Source organism: Herpailurus yagouaroundi, unplaced genomic scaffold (assembly GCF_014898765.1).
Source record: "Herpailurus yagouaroundi ecotype Mexico unplaced genomic scaffold, PumYag 162, whole genome shotgun sequence".
NCBI classification, from domain to species: Eukaryota; Metazoa; Chordata; class Mammalia; order Carnivora; family Felidae; genus Herpailurus; species Herpailurus yagouaroundi.
In genome coordinates, this window is record NW_024412403.1 from 3,395,752 (window position 1) to 3,414,065 (window position 18,314).

At 62.0% G+C, this 18,314-nt stretch overlaps 1 protein-coding gene across 3 annotated transcripts in view; it reads right to left on the minus strand.

Moving 5' to 3' along the window:
• Positions 1-1,910: 1,910 nt before the first annotated feature.
• The window catches only part of PDE9A (phosphodiesterase 9A), an 89,026-nt gene continuing 72,622 nt past the window's right edge, over positions 1,911-18,314 (minus strand). For all 3 annotated transcript variants that reach the window (XM_040483835.1, XM_040483836.1, XM_040483838.1), the window contains 11 exons: positions 16,783-16,857; positions 14,103-14,189; positions 13,230-13,334; positions 12,820-12,902; positions 11,537-11,693; positions 9,229-9,342; positions 7,031-7,135; positions 6,252-6,380; positions 5,014-5,109; positions 3,435-3,555; positions 1,911-2,351 (listed from right to left, as the gene is read on the minus strand). In XM_040483835.1, the coding sequence (XP_040339769.1) occupies positions 3,451-3,555; positions 5,014-5,109; positions 6,252-6,380; positions 7,031-7,135; positions 9,229-9,342; positions 11,537-11,693; positions 12,820-12,902; positions 13,230-13,334; positions 14,103-14,189; positions 16,783-16,857 (1,056 nt within the window). In that variant the 3' untranslated portion in view covers positions 1,911-2,351; positions 3,435-3,450. The remainder of the gene's footprint in view (positions 2,352-3,434; positions 3,556-5,013; positions 5,110-6,251; positions 6,381-7,030; positions 7,136-9,228; positions 9,343-11,536; positions 11,694-12,819; positions 12,903-13,229; positions 13,335-14,102; positions 14,190-16,782; positions 16,858-18,314) is intronic.

Here is an 18,314-nt window from a genome sequence, read left to right on the forward strand (position 1 = left end):
CTCGAGGACTGTCCCGCTGGCCTTGGACAGTACAAGCAGAGGAAGCCGCAGACGGTACCCGTGGTCCGACACGCGACAGGCAGAGAGACAGGCGGTGTGGGGGCGTCGGGCCCGGGGTCACCATCCCGGGTGGGAGTGACGGACGCGCCTCCTTTCCTGTCTCCTTCCCCCCGGGCTCAGCGCTGGGGCCACAAGAGGCTGCTGTGTCCTCAGCAGGGGGAGAAGGGGTGCGCCGGGAGCCGCCTGCCCAGCGCCTCGTCAGGGCCCGGCTCGGGCAGGACGTTTGGGAGTGGGGTTTGGGGGTGGGGGTCCGTCGGAGCCGGGGTTTGACCCCACGCATCATTCCCTGAATCGCTACAGAGTTGGGAGAGGGAGACAATGCAAAACAGCGTGTTCTTGTCCCCTCGTGTGAACACAGGGTGATGGGGGCGTAGGGGGTTTGCAGGAAGGTGCCGGTGTCTTGCTGCCATGTGCCATGTGTGGGGCCGTGGGGGCGGCCGCCCGTGTCACGTCTGGACCGCGCCGGGCGCCGCGTGTCTCTAATGGGCAGTGCGGCTCTGAACGTTTTCTCCTTCACGCTGATGCTGATGCTCTTGTCCCCATGTCTAAGCTTTCCGCTAGGAACCCAGGCTGTCCCACAAGGAGGGGGACTGTCACCGACGTCCTCTCCTTACAGGCCCCTCCTAGTTGTGGATTTCCTCGTTCCAGGACTTGGTGGGACCGCAACCCCGTGATGCAGACAAAGTGTGCAGGAGTGTGTATACGTGTGTGTGTCTGCAGCCGTCCGTGTGATTATGTGGATTCGTGCACGCGAGCGTGTTGTGTATTTGTGTGCGTGGGCGTGCATCGGCACGTGTCTACGTACAACCCGGTGGGCAAGCGCACGTGTGCAGCCCTGTGCACCTGTTTATGCAAGTGTGAGCGTGTGTGGACGTGCTTCTCTGTATGTCGGCACGGGTATGCTCACGCAGACGCGTGTGGACCTGTGTGTGTGTGTGTGTGTGTGTGTGTGCCCAAGTGTTGAACTCAGAGGTCGCTGTGTAAACTTTGACAAGGGGGCAGAGTGTGGCAAGTGGGTGTGGAGCACAAGTTAGCAGGTGGCCAGAAGGCTGCCCCTCTGGGGGAGCAGGTGAAGGAACTGGGTAGAGGCTGGCTCACGGGGGTGGGAGCGTGGAGGGAACTGGCCAGAAGCCAGGCTCACGGGCGGGCAGGTGGGGGGCACTTGTCAGAGGCTGGCTCGCTGGGAGGAGCGGGTCACGGACTTCAGTGCAGGGCGCCACGCAGGCATGGGGGAGACCTGCATCGGGGACACCTGCTGGGTTTGCGCGTGTCGTGGCCACGTGCACGGGCTTTAGCGGGATTAACATGAAAAACAGAACTGCGAAGAGCAATAGAACCGGGGTCGCTGTTCATACGGAACTGGATTTGAGAAGTGACGGAAAATGTCACAGCCCACAGATGAATTATTCAGAGGTGGAAAGCAATATTCTGGAGTTCACCAAGGCGTGCTCCGAGGAGACTCCTCGGCAGCGGGTGAAATGTCCGCAGAGCTCAGATTAGGTGGGCGGCCTGATGGGTCAGTTCATCCGAGAGGAGCCTCTTCTGTCCCGAGGGGGTGCAGGGAAGGAGCCAGTGGCCCTGGGAAGCGTCACGGGGTCTAAATGCACCCAGCGGGGCCGAGGGAGAGCGTGACCGCCCACCAGCCGGGGTCGGGTCTCCCTTTATGGGCACGGGGCCCCCCCAGATTGTCCCCAGTGCCCAGTGCTGGTCCCAAAAGCAAAGGCAGGAAGAAGGGACAGCTGTCCTCCCCTGAGACGTGCTGTGCACAGTCTGCTGACTGAAGTGGCACGTTCCCACCTCCCCACAGCCACCAACGCCCCCTCGCTGCTCACAAACAGGACACGCGCACGTCCTTGTGCTCCGGGCACCGCCTGGCATTTAATTCTGAATTTACACGGGAGGGAGTGTCACATCACACCGCGCAGACACATCTGCGAGCAAAGCACAGTTCCTGTCCCCCCGTGAGAGCTCGGGGGCTCTGGGGACTGCCAGACGCAGCCCCCGGATACACAACACTACAAAGAAAAAGTACAGTACCCGTTTCTGTATAAGAATATATTATTTAAAAGACAGTTTAAAAATAAAAATTCTGTACAGCATCATGAATTCCGTTTTCCTTTTTTTTTTTTTTTTTTTTTTTTGTATCAGTGAACAAAACAGTTCTTAGAAAACGTGGTCTCGTGGAGTCAGGCGCTCGGAACGAACTTCTCCCCCGCGCGGACGGCTCGCGAGGCTCGGCCAGCCTGGTCCAGAACCACAGCCCGCATCGTCCTGCCTCCTCCAGGCTCCGTCTGCTCGGAAGAGGGAAAAGACCTACTGGTTTGTTTTCGTGGGGGCTGAAACCCCCCACAATCAACACAATCAACATCGTCACGGGAGGACGCACGGGATGTTTAAGGACTGGACACACGGCTGAGCACATTTAGGCCAAATGAAACGATTTTGATCCTTCTCCTGAACCACTAAAAAATAGGGTGTGACCGAAACACGCAAAGCCAGTGTTTCCCGAGCGCTTCGGATGGACCGGCCTGTTGCTCATGGAAGGGGTAATAATGGTGTGATTATCTCGAGGCTGGAGATGAGGGCTCCGAGGCTCAGAGAGGCTGCGACGCCTGTGTGGGTCTCTCAGCTTGTACTTGGCTGCGCTCAGTTTCTCGGACGCCAGAGCCGGCCACTGCCCCTCTGCACCAAACAAGACACAGGTTCCCACACCCCGTGCCCTGGAAAGCTTTGTCCCGAGAATCTCTCCAGGGGTCCTTCAGACGTGCGTGTGCCACGACCTTACCACGCAGAGGCCGAATGAGCTTGGTTTCCCTTCGACATGGACTAAACGAACAGCTTGCATCAGGGGCACAGGAAAACGCTCACGGCGACAGACGCAAATGCTTTATGTTTGGAAAGATTTTAAAACGTGCTTTTCCTTATAAGCGGCACATAGGCTAATTACCGATCTTTGGCTATCAACCCAAGCGTGATCCCCCCTTCTTTCAGAGCCTAATTCTAAGAATTATAGGCCACGAATAAAAGTCTCACTTTACTGAAAAACCATCCGTCTTTCAGGGGCGCCCGGGTGGCTCAGTCGGTTAAGCGTCCGACTCTTGATTTCGGCTCAGGTCGTGATCTCACGGTTCGTGAGTTCGAGCCCTGCATCGGGCTCCATGCTGGCAGCGTTGAGCCTGCTTGGGAGTCTCTGTCTCCTTCTCTCTCTGCCCCGCCCCTGCTTGTGCGCACGCCCTCTCTCACTTTCAAAATAAATACAAAACGTTCCAAAAACTTGAAAAAACCCATCTGTCTTTCAGATTTCTGCCCCCACCTTCTTTCCTTCCTCCCTCCCAGAGACTTTCAGTGCCGCCCCGTTTTAGGCTCTGAGTTACCACGTGCATCGAGATGTCAATTCAGAATAGCACCCTCTTCTCTGTTTCTCACATCTCTGCTTTTCTCTCTCGACGACGACGACGTGTCGGTGCCCCCCGCCGTCAAGCTCTCCGTCTCCCTCTGTAACCGGGACAGGTATACAGAAGGCAACGATCAGGTCCCAGGAGACCGTGAGGACCTGACTGTCTGCTAAAGTGCTTCCTGTTGACTGAGACGCCAAGGTGTGTAACTGAGGCATAGGTCCTCGGCCACGGTGTGCCGAAACACACGCAGGTGCACGTCGCAGAAACAGCTCTGCGAGCGAGCCACCTCCCTAGCTGTGGGAGGCCTCCCTTTCTCGGCCAGCGTCCGGAGCTTGGACAATGCACTCACGGTGTCTGCCGAGCCCGGTGGCCTGGCGGAAGGGAGCATGGAGCCCGTCCACCCTTTCTCTTCTGGGGGGGGGGTCTGTCCTTTCTGGGGGTAGGGAAGCATCCTGGAGGTCCCGGGGGCCCCCACTGGGCGGCGGGGCCTGGGACCTTCATAGCGACGGCTGGAGTGTGCTTTAGCGATCCTGCCGGGGCCCCGCCGGGCACACCTGCTCTGACATCGCTCTCTGTACCATTTGCTCTTAGCCTCTGGAGTCTCAGGACCTCTCGGGGACCTTGTAGTGGAGGGATCCCTCTAGAGAGGCCAGTCGTGGGACGCCCATCGACCAGTAGGCACTGACACATGCCCAGCGTCACACATAGAGCAGTTCGGGGGGTGGCGAGGGCAACACGGGGCGCCTGGGAAACCGCTCAGCGCTCAGTGGGGCTCGGGGGTTCCCGGCGGCAAGGTGGGGGGACGCCATGACCAGGGAGCCCCGACTGAAGTGAGCGGGGGACGGCATGGGACGGGGTGCGTGACGCTGATGGAGGCCAGACCAGGACAAAGCGAGAGGCAGCAGGGACACTGGAGAGGAGGCGGGGGGGGGGGGGGTTGCGGAGGGGAGGCACACCCTGGTGGCTGGACGTCACGCAGGGGAGGCCCGCGGGGGTCCCCGAAGCAGAGACGTGCGCACGCGGAGGCCCTGGGGCGGTCAGCCCACTCGCACGCTTTGCAGAAAGCGTCTGTGCCGGTTCTGCCCACGTGAGCTGGACCTTCCCTGCGAACGGTCCCGTCCTGACAGCGACCTGGGGCCACGCCCCGTCTCCCCGACCCCGAGGGGGCCGAGCCGCCGTGTGTGAGAGCTCCAGGATGCTTTTCCTGTGCCGCGGGGAGCGCCTCCTTCCACCACCCTCTCGCTCAGTAAGGCCAGCCCCAGGGCTGGAGGACGGGGACCCGCAAGGGGCCAGGGCGCGGCTCCGAAGGGGTCTGAGATGCCGCGACGCCCTGGCCCACCCGATTGCAGCACAGGTTTTGGGGACGACGTGGCCCCTCCGGGGGGCGCGGGCCATCGGGGGCCGTTTGGTTTCGCTGAGAGTAGATGCTCCCCGGTTTGCCTGGGTCTGGACTTCGGGGGGTGGTGGTGGAAATGAGTCCACAGCGGCCCCTGCAGGGGTGCCCGGCTCGGCCCGTCCCCAGGGAGGACCGCGTTTCCTGCCCGGCTCGCTTTACCTCTTTCAAGGAGTCATCTCTTTGTTTCAGTTCCTCGTAACGGTCTCTGGATTCCCAAAGGGGCCGCAGCATGAGTTCCTCGACCACAGGGAAGAGCTGGGAGGGACAAGCAGATGTGTTCAGGCTGTCTTTCCACGCGGCCGCGGCGTCCGGGAGGCCAGGTGTCGGGTCCTGCGTGGCTCAGTGGCTCAGGCAGTGAGTCAGTCCCTCGCACCCCATGGAGCCCTGGGGTCCCGCCCGCAGCAGGGTCCACGCTGACCCGGGTTCTGAGGCCGTCCGGTCAGTGGCTCCTGGAGACCCTCCCACCTGCCCCTGCCCACCCACATCCGGGTCCTGCTCTCTTTCTGCCCTGTCCCTTCGCACGGACCTGCCCTCCACCTGCCTGTCCCCCAGTGTCCATGTTCTACACACCAGCCTCGCCTCTGGTCTCTGCACGGCCGCGGTGGCCGGAGGAGACAGGCCATTCCCGTGGCAGGGCCTCGGCCGTCTGCCTTCACTCGGGCCATCCTGCCATCCCGGCCCCACGGAACCCTGTGCACGTAGCTCTGGGCCCCGGGACGCCTTCCGTGCCTCCCCAGTCACATCCCGATCCTGCTGCCGGAGGGGGGCAGGCCCGATGTGGCAGCGCTGTGCCCCTGTCCCCGCTGGCCGTGGCGAAGGCCCAGAAGTCCGTGAAGGAATGTGCGGGAAGGCCGAGGCCCCAGAGAAGCGGGAGTGAATGGGGTTTAGGGAAGGGTGTGCTGAGGCGGTTCTGGAAGGCTGGCGGGTGGGACGGGGCCAAGGCCAGCTGAGGGGACACAGTCAGAGGTGGTCTGAAGAAAGGGGAGGACCAGGAGCTGGGGGCCGTCCTGCACGACCGGAGTGCTAGGGAGGGTGGGGGACTGTGTGTAACGAGGCGGGCAGTTTTCCCTGTGTCGTGGGCAGTGGGGAGCCATGGAAGGTTCAGGAGAGAGGCAGAGATAGTCTCCTTGCTGAAATCTGCCTGGGGATGGCCGTGTGCCCGTGGATGGGGCAGGTCAGCAGAGGTGCCCTGGGAGTGGAGGGCAGAGGGGGGCCCCAGGGGGCAGGGAGGCCGGAAGACCGGGAGGGACAAGACAGGGGGGACGAGAGGGTGTTCTGGGCGTGCTGGAGGGGGGCACTGAGCAGGCAGCTACAGCACGCTGGTGTGTGTGTGCACGTGTGTGCACGTGTGTGCTTCTCAGCACGACGTCATTCAGCATGCGGTGATGGTCACTCACCTTGGTCACCGTTTCAAACATGGGGATCAGGACAAACTTGATGAACCCAATTTGGGCCGTGGCTTTGGTCACTTTGTCCCGGTCCATGAAAGGGGCCACGGGAAGGCCTTCCGACTTCTCGCGGTCGCTCTGCAGGGAGGCAGAAACGTTGGAAAGCGCGGAATCTGGGGGGCCCCGAGGGTCACCGGCCTCAGAGGGCAGAAGGCAGGTTAACGTGCCACCGCCAGCCAGCGCGCTCCATCGTGGGGACGTTCACAGCCACCAGGACGGGTGGCAGGAGCTGGGCAGGCAGGGCTGCGCCGTGACGACAGGGCAGAGGGACAGGGTGGAGGGTGGGGGGTGAGTCGCCGGGCGGCTCTCGGCTCTGAACCCGGGGTCCACCACGCTGACGTTGCGAGCGCCCTACTGGCCCTTCCGGCACCTCCCGCGTGGCTGGTTGGTCTTCTGTCTGAGGGCCTCCCCGGGCCTCAAAGCGTAGGCCGACCTGCTTGGTGTCACCTGCCCCGGGGGAGCCTCCCCTCCTGCCTCTGCCTCTTCCCTTTCAGGCCACTTGCCCGACGCTGCCGCCCCCATTCACTGCTCTTTCGTGGTCCCCGGTGGCAGCTGTCGATGCCACTTTGCAGGCTGTGGCCGTCTTTCCTCTCGGATGTGCACCTGCCGTGAGGCATTCTGGGGGCCAGAGACTGTCCGCTCCCATCCACTCGTCCCCCGGGCACAGCCATCCCCCTTTCCAACACGGGGCCCCCGCTGGGGGTTTGGTGGCACTGGGACGCTCTCACCTGCATGAAATACTCTTCCAACAAGCGGTCCACCCAAGGTTCTGCAACTGCCATCGGACGCACCTCGTTGGAGATATCACAGCATTTTATCAGAATCATCTTCAGCTGGAAGACAAGGGGGGATCAGCGGGGCCCAGAGCACGTCCCCCTGCTGCCGTTTGGGTCTGGACTTCGTCCTCCCCGGAGACCAGCCCTCCGAGTCTGGTGAGGTTTGCGCGCCCAGTGGGCACTTCAGGAGACCGGTCGGGCCAGGGCGTTTGCCCCTGCGCCCGAAGGCGGGTGCCTTCGGGGCCGGCACACGACCGTCCCCGGGAGTCACTGATGTCCTGGGCCCCGGGAGTCACCAATGTGTGGGCCGGCGCTCAGGGTGTGACGCTGACTCAGCAGGCGGTGCTCCCGGGCACATCAGCTCAGGGCCTCCCGGCAGGCGCAGGTGGGCAAGGCGACTCGGCAAGGCTCTGCTCGGCTCAAACCCTGGCACGGCCTCAGCTGAACCTGGGCTGACTCGGCTGCCCCTGTCCCTGTCCCCTTGTCAGTCCCCGGGAGTCGATCCCGGCCTTCCTTGTCTCCGCTCAGGTGACTCCAGAACACAGGCCATCACAGGGCTCTGCCCGGCAGGCCTCTCGGGGCAGCGGCCCGACGCTGGGCCCGGGGCACAGGCTGGGTGCTGCCGGGCGGCGGGAAGCTTCCAGGCCCCCAGGCCCGGCCGCGCGGAGCTCGTCAGCATTCGGGCCTCCTCCTGGGGGCCTCCTCCCCTCTACCTCCCCCAGCCCTTGTGCACGAACAAGTGGAGATCTGGGGGCTCCCCGGCCAGGGCACGACCCCCTGGTCTGTGCTGCGGGCCGCCACGCCTCGCCCGGTGTGGGGGTGGATGGAACCCCGGGGACCCGGGGCCTCTTCCCCCCCCTCCCCCCGCTTGGACGGTTGAAGGAAGGGAGTAAAGGGGTGATGGTCACTCTGTGCGGCTCACGGTCTTGACACTGGCAGCAGACGTGTGGCCTCTGCCCTCCAGGGTCTTTCCTTACGTTTCAGAGGGGAAACGGAGGCAGAGGGGGCACGTCTACTCGTCCCTCTGTCTCCAGACGCACCGCCCTCACCCTGCCATAGGGCCAGGCGGCCCCACCCACACCCGCTGGTTTTCGGGAGCAGGGACATGGCTCCCACATGACTGCGTCTCTCTGCGCCCCGTCCCCAAGAAGCGATGCCTCGGGAGGCCCTGGCCCCAGGGGACATTTTCTCCTGCCGTGTAACTTCTGCAGAACGTGAGGTCCTTCCCCGCACACCTTGTGTATTAGCTACGAATCGGTTTTGGGGACGTGACGTCAGACGGGCGGCCAGATCTCAGAGGGCTTCCTTGTTCATCAGCTTCCAGGGACAGAAAGTGACCATCGGTTTTAAAAAAGAGAGAGCTTGGGGCGCCTGGGTGGCGTAGTCGGTTAAGCGTCCGACTTCAGCCAGGTCACGATCTCGCGGTCCGGGAGTTCGAGCCCCGCGTCGGGCTCTGGGCTGATGGCTCAGAGCCTGGAGCCTGTTTCCGATTCTGTGTCTCCCTCTCTCTCTGCCCCTCCCCCGTTCATGCTCTGTCTCTCTCTGTCTCAAAAATAAATAAAACGTTGAAAAAAATAAATAAATAAAAATAAAAAAGAGAGAGCCAGAGAGAGAGAGAGAGAAGGCCGGAAAGCAGGCCTGACGCCCAGACAAGGCTCAGCAGAACCCCTTTCTCCGAAGACGGGGAAGGGTGCTTCCAGGTGTTTCTCTTACGAAGGGCAGGTGGGGTGCAGACCCAGGCGGGCCCTCCTCACGGTGAGGCTCCCTGCCCTTCTCTGAACAGCTGGCCCTGCTCGTGGAGGGCCGGGCCGGGAGGGGTGCTGCGTCCAGAAGCTGGTAATTGGGGTGCCCGCCCGGAAGCTGGTAACTGGAGTGTTTTCTGGGGCACCGCCTTCGTGGGAGAGCCAACTTTATTCTCGGGACTGAGCAGGACGGATTGCTTTCCCCCACGTACCACCTTCAAATCAGAAGGCGGCACAGGAAGCACAAAAGCTGCCTTCAACCGGAAGACAGGCCCGCTGGGGGCTGCCCGGGGAGAGCTGGACGCTGCAGGGCAAGGTTCAGGGTTTTGGGGTCTCGGGGTCCAGTCTGGGCCGGAGCGTAGGACGCGTGCACCAGGGCCCCCAAAACGGGTGTAGCGATCTACTTACGAGGGTCACATGCTGTTCGTTGCTGTAGTCAAAATTCTCCATTTTTTCTTTGAAAGAATCCATAATTTCTGCGTGTCTTGCCATGTCAGTGGCTAGAATCAGAGTGATCATCCCCTGGAAAGTGAGAGCAAAGCGTTAGCCCCGGGCGGAATCCCGGCAAGGACCCAGCGAGCGCCGGCTGGGCACACGGCCCTTCCCCGGGTCCGGGTCCAACTCTATGTGTGCATCTGCACAACACCGTCCTCATTTGTAAGATGAGAGGCCGGGGAGCCTCCCGGGCCGCAGCTGGGGGTTCAAGCCCACCCGTGCGCTGCAAATGGGCCCCGAGGGCCAAGTCCACGAGGGGGCAGGCCCATGGGCTTGCAGATGGCCGGCTCGGCGCTGGGCTTCCCGGTGATGACGGTCGGTTTCGACTGAGGACGGATACTTCCCCTCAATTCGGGAATCCAGATCCACGGCCGTTCCTTTCACGTCCCGTTGCCGGAGGTCAATCGCCGATCTTCCAGAAGTCTCTTTCCCCTGTCGCGTCTCATCTGTACGTGACTCTGGGCGCACACTGCGCGGGGGTGGTCAAAGCCCGCTTGCATTTGACAGCGTCGTTCTACTAACACATTCGTAAGCGAGAATGCGATGATTCTCTAACTACAAATACCTTCCTACCTTGGTAAGCAAGGTACTCGATGACAAAATATTATCAAAAATCGGGCTGAATGATTTCACGGTCAGGAAAGTCTCATGTCTGACGTTTGACAAGCCTCGTGCGTCCCCATGGCGGGCGGGGTGAGGGAGGCGGGTCCCCTGCTTGGGGACGCTGCTCTGACTGCTCCCGGGGTAGGAGGGCAGGGCACACACCAAGGGGACCCGGCTGCTTCGCTTCTCCAGGTCGCTCCCCACAGGAGCTCCTCACCGGCAGCCCTCGGGGACTCTCTACGACTCGCCCCTTCCCACGCTGGAGAGGAAGACACGTCAGGGCTCATCCCAACAGCTCGCGGTGTCCCCGGCCGGCGGCTCCAGAACACGGAAGAGAGGCCAGAAAGCCCATAGATAAGGGGGACATGGTTGGGCCGGAAATTGGCGACTCGATGGGGACTGTCCTTCGGCACCGGCCTCGGCTCTGAGCTTCCACGGCAGATGGAGGGACGGTGTTCTCTGATGAAGTGCAGCCCGTCAGACCTCCAGGAGGGACAGCCCGGGTCCCAGCATCTTTAACAGGTGCACCTTGAAGCGAGGCCCCGGGCACCCGGTGGGTGAGGCTGTCATCCGTGGGACAGCAGAGTAGGGTGCCTCACCGCGAGGGTGGCTCCCTGTGCGCGTGTCCTGGGGCTGCCACATGAGTACCGCGTGCCAGGTGACGGGTAACCACAGCGGGGCATTCTCTCCCAGTCCGGAGGCCAGAAGTCTGAAGGCGCTGGGAAAACATCCTTCCTGACTTTTCCTGCTCCTGTGGCCCCGGGTCACTCCGGCCTCTGCCTCCGTCTTTAGGCCAATTTCCCTTCCATGTATCTGTCTCTTCTAAGGACACCTGTCACTGGCTTTAGGCCCACCTAGGTAACACCAGCTAATCTCACGCAGAGATCCTAACTTAATCACCACTGCAAAGATTCTTTTCCAAATAAAGTCACATACAAAAGGTTCTGGGGGTTAGGAAGTGAGCATACAATTTTTTTTGGCTACCATTCAACCCATACACTCTTCCAAGAGATCATTCTGGTATCTTCCCTCCCCTGAAAACATCGGAGGGTGGCGCACAGAGCTGTGCCCAGCGTGGGACCTCCTGCGTGGGACCTCCTGCGTGGGAGGGGGCATTACCTCCAGCAAGGTGGACGTCTGTCTCAGGACAGGAGGGAGACAGAGGCCTCCCCGGGGTCTCTTATGTGAAGTGGGCGGTGGGGCCGACCGGGTGAGGGTGGGGCAGGGGGAGGCAGCTGGGGGGCAGGGGAAACAGTCGGCTAGGTTGGACTCAGCAGGTGCATCTGTCCAGGGCCTGCACGTTCCCACGGTGCCCCTCACCTCTGTAACCCCCACTCTCCCGGGCTGCAAGCTGGAGAAAGGACGGATCTTAAAGGCTTCGGGTGAAACACTGGACGTGAAATGCAGGTCAGTGGGGTCCCGTGTGCTTATGCCGAGGGTGCGCCTCTCTCCGGAATGCCACTGGCCTTGGTGGGCGAGGAGGGGGCGGGGGGGGTGGGTTCCTCAGGATCCCTGGTGGGACCAGGGGCTTCTGGGGCCTCGGCCGCTGGCGGGAGGGGCTCTACTCCGTGGTTGTGCTCACCGCCTCCCACTCTGCGGTCAGAGGGCCCCTGCACACCTGTCTGATCTGCTTGAACCCGTCCGGCTGCACGTTGGTGAAGATGTTGCACTCGGGCTGGGCGAGGATCTGAAAGGCCACGGCACAGTGGTGGTTCTCCAGGGGCGAGATGTCATTGTAACGGACGGCCAGCTCCGTGCGGGCGTTGATCTGGTACCTGGCATCGCGGGAGAGAGCAAACGGAGCCTCGGGCACCTGCGCTCGGACGCGGCGGTGCCCGCAGAGGCTGGAAGGCAAGCCGGGCGTGCCCTGCAGGTGCCGGGGACCTGCTCCCCTGGGCTCTCTGACTCTGCCGCCCCTTTAACGAGACACCCTCGAGGTCTTAGAATCCCGCCGAGTAGACACCACCAACACACCTCGACTTCTCCCAGTCATGCCGCCCCGAAGGGAATCTGTTCGGGCCCCTTGCAAACATCGGCATATGCAAAAGGCAGACGTTTGGGAGAAGAACCAAGATGTGTTCTGAGGTCAGAGGCTGCGGTTAAGGCCTGTGCTGTGCACATCGTCTTGAGTGTGAAATGGGGGAATGGGCGCTCATGGTGCCGGCCTCCTCTGAGGAACACGGACGTCCACACCGTGGAACCCACTCCCGTCCTGACGGAGGCCTGGCATGAAAGCCGCCGGCGAGTTCCCGGCCATATGTGATGTCACCGCACAGACGCATCTGACCGAAAGGACAGGTGCCTCACTAGGGATGCGAACGGGCGCCACGCGGCCCGGACCTGATGGCCGCACGGGGTGGACTCTGTGCCTCTGCCCCCCCACCCCAGGGGTGGGAGCGGATCACCGATTCGGCCAAGCTCGGCCTGTCCTCCTGGCCCCCCACGGCGCCTCCCCGCCCCCTGCTGGCCTGAACTCCTTCTCTCCCTCAGTCCTAGTCTCTGCCCCGTTGCTGCCGGACACAGGCTGGGGAGTGAGATCCGGAGAATGGGCATCCTGTGTGGGTACTGCCCCCGGCTTCGGGCGGAGGGGAGTTTGGGCACCACCACGGCTCTGCCTGCGCAGAGGGGCGTGCAGGGTCTGGAGCAGGACCGCAAAGGAGGGCGGCGGCCCCTCGGGGTTTGGCGACCAGGAAGGGTCTGCCCCGGGGGGGGGCCCGAGGCCCTGGACAAAGTCCCAAAGTGGGAGCCGTGTCCTAAGCATCTGAGCCGGGGGTGCTGGTGAGGCCTTTGCCGCAGCCCCACCTCAGAACTGGTCTGTGCGTGAAGCTGAAGAGGTCGCTTCTGACAACCAGAGAGCCCTTGAGAAGGAAGAGACGAGAGAGAGAAAAATCGTACACGTACGTGTTGTTGTACCCTGGGTGATCCAAATCGTGACAGATGGCTGCCGTCATTAGAATCAAGATATCCATTTGGGAAAATTTCTCCTGGATTAGAGAGAGGGCGGGAGGGGGTGAGGAGGGGGCTGGAATGCGGTGGGAGAGGCGGGACGCGGGTAGGACGAAGTCCCCTAGCAGCTGGCCTATGGGGAGGACCGGCCCGCTCTCTGGGGTGGGGCCGGGAGGGCGGCCCGCACCTGCCCGGTGCCCCGCCCCTGCTCGCCGCACGGAGCCGCCAGCTTGCCTGAGGACGGCAAGGGGCCAAGGGGCGACGTGGCTTCCCTGGGAGGGTGGGGGAGCCCGTGCCCCCGGGTGGGGGCGGCGTCCGTGAGCGAGGTGCCCCCGCCCCCAGCAGGAGCCCCCCCAGAGACGCACCTGGAGCCGGCAGAGCCAGATCATGCTGTACATCATCTGGGTCACGCAGAAGCAATGCCGGAAGTTGTGGAAAGGGTTGTTTCTGTAGTTGTCGTGCACGCAGAGCTGGAGAGACAGAGGTCCCGGCTGCTGGCACGCAGCTGCCCGCCCTCCCCGCCCTCCCCGCCCTGCACACCTTTCCTCCGATTTCGCCAGCTGGCTGGCGTTTCGGAATGCCAGCTCTGTGAAATCCTCGGCCGACCCAGAGGCCGGCTGTGTTCCTGTGCTTGCTGGAGGTAAGGAGGAGTGGCCCGGGGGGCCCGAGGACGCCCACTGGCCTCCCTGTGGCCTCAGAGGGCGGGTGGGGAACAGGCTTCCACCGGGGCTCACAGACTGAGGTGCCCCCAGGGGGGCTCTGAGGGGCCACGTGGGGACGTGAAGCCGGGGGAAGGGCTGGGGGTTACGGGAGGGGCTCTGGGTCCCAGTCACCATCACACGTTTTCATATTTTCATATTTGACGTTTAAGCTTTTCCTACTTGGTTCCGAGCAATCTTTTATTTACAAAAAAATCTATTGTGAAACACACATTCACACACTCATACACGTACACGCACTCTGCTCTCTGCACACGCACTCACACAGACACACCTGCACACTCACCCTCACAGGCTGCTTCACTGACCCCTCCCTGGTTCTCACTCTCGCCACCAGAGCGGGGGTTTAGGGGGACTGAGTATTCTGGCAGGAGACAGACGGACCCTGGCCGCCTGTTCTCACAAAACTCTCCTGGGGACGTCGCCTCCGTCCGTCCAGGAAGGTGCCTGGCCGGTCTGTTCCCGAGTAACCGGAAGGCACTGTGTTGTTCAAGAGGGACGTGAGGGGCCCGCACTCACCAGCCATCTCCTGAGCGTGACGGGGTGGATGGAGAAGTCTCGGACCAGGCCCAGGTCGTGGTACATGTGCTCCAGGCAGCTCAGCATCTGGAGGCGCAGGGGAAGCAGGCGGTCAGCGGCACAAGCGAGCCAGCCCGGCACGGCCCCTCCGGAGCCCTGGGGGACGCGCGCAGGGCCAGGGCCTGTCCCTACAGGATGAGCTCTCCCCTCCCGGGAGGCCCGGAGGGAGGAGCCGTGTTGACTGGGGCCGGGTGGGGGGCTGTTGTCTCAGGACCCCTAGAAGGACGGCGATCGGGTGAGAGGGAGCGCCCCCAGATGACAGTGTCAGCGGCGACGCCGTGAACTTCGGCACACGAGAAACCGTCTCCCGAAGGGCGTCACAGGCCGGGGCACAGATGCCCCGGACGCAGACCCCAGAGCAGGTGCGTGTGCGGACACAGAGGCTGAGCCTTGACGGCCTGCATCCCACACATGCTCCATTTTGCCCTTCGGGGGCCCGCTGGGACCCCACACATTTTAATGCGTTAATTACAGGGTCTGGAAGGTGAGCTTCCTGCCCCGAATTCACTTCACTTCACTGAGCTGTCTTCTGTAGAAATCTCAGGTTGAAGTAGATTTGTTTTCGGTCCCAAAGAGGATGTGCTGTCATTGTGGCGATCTATTTAAATACAGCTCAGAGCTCTGGAGCTCATTAAACCAGGGAAGAAAGATTAAGTGATTTTTACAAAGTGGGAGTCTGATAAAACGGGCTCTGATTTCCGGGAGGCAGGTCTCCCAGGGTGACTGGCGATGCGCAAAGCAGGGATCTCTAGGCATCGCCTGGCGGCCCGGGGCGTGACATTGTGCCCTGCCGCCATGCCATCGGCCAGCCTCCTGGGGCCTGCACGGCCACGCTCCCCGGCTGTCTGTGGTCACGGTGTGACCACCTCCTCCCAAACGGGTGTGTTATGGACTGAACCGTGGCCCCCAAATCAGTCAATGGAAGCTCTAACCCCCTACGTGACTGTGCAGAGAGCAGGCCTTCAGAGAGGTCATCCAGGTTAAATGAGGTCACTGAGGTGGCTCTGATCCACCAGGACCTGTGTCCCCGCGAGGAGAGGAGGCCAGAACACAGACATGCACGGAGGGACGACCGCATGGGGACGTGGGAGACACCAGCCCTGCCCACGCCTGGATCTCGGACCTGCAGCCTCCAGGATGTGGTTTGAGTCGTGGCTGCCCGAGCTAACACAGGGCGTGCCACCCCATAAGCCATCTTCCCGGCTACGCGGTCCTGGGAGAGCCGGCAACGTCCTGGAACGTCCTGCAAGCTGACCACACACCGGTCTTCCTGGAGGGGACGGGATGGATGCAGATAGGATAACGTCCATGGCGCCGGGTTTTGGAAACTGGAGAGCGGCAGGGGTCCGGGGCCCCTGACGGGTCTGCCTGTGGGAGGGCGGGCGGGCGGCCTTCCCATCGTGGATGCGTGAATCCTTCAATCTCCCCACGAGGCGGCGTGGCCTCTGTGGCCACAGGGAGCCCTGCGCTCGGTGAGATTCCGTAAGAGACGGGCGGCGAGTGCCCGTGTCCACGTGGGCGCTTTGCCACCGGGGGCCCCGGCTTTGCTCTCGCTCCCGGTGGGCCGGGGCCAGAATGACTTCCGGGAGCGTCGGCTCTTCTAGAAGTGCTCTGGCGGGGCTCCTGCCCTCCCGCGGGAAGCGGGAATCTGTGCACGTGAAGCCACCCTGCCGAGTCCACTCGCCATCCGGCGGGCCCGGCCCAGCCTGGGCCCCCCGTTCAGACCTTAGTCCCGACGCTCGTCCTCAAGACCCAACTGCTGTTTGCTGGCCACGCCACCTCCCACCCTCCCGGTCACTGCCGGTCACGCACCGACCTCGCGGGCAAGGCCAGCCTCCTGCCCCTCCAAACGCACGCTCCGGTCCGCACGTTCCTCGGTGGCCGCGTGTCGTCTGGCTCAGGGTTGGCTATGGGACGACCCCTGGGACCCGGGTCAGCGCGCGGCGGGGCGGAGGCCTCTCCTGTGTCGGCAAGAACGACAGCACGAGAGCCCAGGCCCTGGAGACACAGACGGCGCCCGCTCAGGGCGCAAAGCCCTCCGTTCCCGCGTCAGCGGACCTGCTGTCCAGGCGGTGGGCTTGCCGGGGGCAGCTTGTCTACACGTCTGTGTTGCCAGAAAGCTGGACAATTTGTCCGTAGAGCTGCTGGGCCCGGTGTCCATGATGAACGGCTTTTGTTTTCTTGGGGTTCACAAAGGGAGGGGTACAACTGATATTATTCAACTAAACAAACAAACGGGAAGTCTCCATCTTAGTGTTTTCTCAGCAAAAAGGACAACGTAAAGATCCTTCTCGCTGCGCAAAGGGACTCCGCGTCCTGCGTCCCACTCCGCTGGCTGTGGGGGACGCCTCCCGGCTTCTCCTTGGTGGGCACGGCAGCCGCCCGGGAGGGTGCTTGGGGGGTGGGGAGCCAGCGGTGTCACGGCCCAGCCCTCCTGCCCTTGACCGCCCACGCCTCTGCTCCGACACCCCCCTCGCTGAGTCCTGTCCCTGGGGCCCTCCTGGGCCTGCCCAGAGTCAGTTTGGAGTAAAACCTGCAGAATCAAGTTAAAAAACAAAGACCAGAGAGGAGGAAGAGATCTGCGGTGCCCGTGACGCTGGCACGGGGGCCCCTCACTCACCTCGTTGGGCTCCCAGAGCCAGACGTCAAAGGTGGGCTTCCGGAGCGCTTCGATGGTCTCTGGAGAGAGCAGGTACTGGGAAGGACAGGGGACCGTCAGCCTCTGGGCTGAGACAAAGGCCACCGGCCGCACGCGGGCTGGGGGATGTTTCCTCTACTTCCTCCTGTCCCCTTTCAAGGACACCTGTGCACAGGCTCCAGGGCCACATTCTACCAGAATTCTGGGGAGCGCCAACCTCCAGGGGCAGAAACCCCATCAGTGGCTGCCAGGGGCAGGGGGAGGGCACGAGGAAGGTCGTGGGGTGACAGAGATGTGCCGCCCCTTGGTACTGCTGGAGGTCACCTGAGGTTTTCCAAATTCGCAGTACTCTGCACCCACAGGAGGGAAACTTCACTACGTGTCAGTTACCTCTCAATACACCCGACTTGAAAAAATACACTAAAGTGAAGTCCAGGGAACGTGGCGTACATTCAAATCCTGGCTAAGAAGCTATTCGGAGTTTCTTTTTTGAGGGAACCTGTCCCTGCTTTGGCCATACGCTAATGCAGCACAGCTCGCTGAGGGGTGTGGGCAGAGGGGAGACCAGAGCTCGGGTCAAACTGTCGTAGGAGATTGAGGGTGTGATCGTAGAGGGAGGAACCCCGTGATGACAGGGTTCCGGGATTAGATATAACCTTGCCCTAGGTCTTTTTTTTTTTTTTTTTTTAATTTTTTTTTTTGGGGGGGAGAAAGGGTATGGGTTGGGGGGGGGGGTGTGGGGCAGAGAGAGAGGGAGACACAGAATCGGAAGAAGGCTCCAGGCTCCGAGCTGTCAGCACAGAGCCCGACGCGGGGCTCGAACCCACTCACTGTGACTACGTGACCTGAGCGGAAGTCGGACGCTCAACCGACTGAGCCACCCGGGCGCCCCTGGTTTGTTCTTTTTTTTAAAGGGAGTTGCTACAGAGGAGAGACACCTTTCAGTTTGGGCACCGGCTGGGTTTCGTGACTCCCTGGGGACCTGGGACACCGGTCTCAGCACCAGCACACGGAAGCCTGAATCTTAGCGTGAGAGTGTGAGAGGTCAGTCGGGCCAGGGTTTTGCCAACTCAGCTGAAGGGACTGTTGAGATGGTGACTGACGCCACAGGACCCTTCTCTGTGGTGTTTGAAGACCCCTCTCAACTCCCAGGGCGCTGCTCCTGTCACCAGGGCCTGGGTTCCTGTAACTGAGAGATCTGAGACTAGAGAGCGAAACTTCTCGTAATCACTACGTATTATTCGGGGACGGGAGATCCAACCAGGCAGATCTGAGATAATTTAGTTAAGAATTAAAGCTCCAGGGGCTCCTGGGCGGCTCAGTCGGTTGAGCGTCCGACTTCGGCTCGGGTCATCTTCTCAAGGTTCCAGGTTCGAGCCCCGTGTCGGGCTCTGTGCTGACAGCTCAGAGCCTGGACCTTGCTTTGGATTCTGTGCCTCCTTCTTTCTCTGCCCCTCCCCTGCTCGTGCTCTGTCTCTCCCTCTCTCAAAAATAAATACACATTAAAAAAAAAT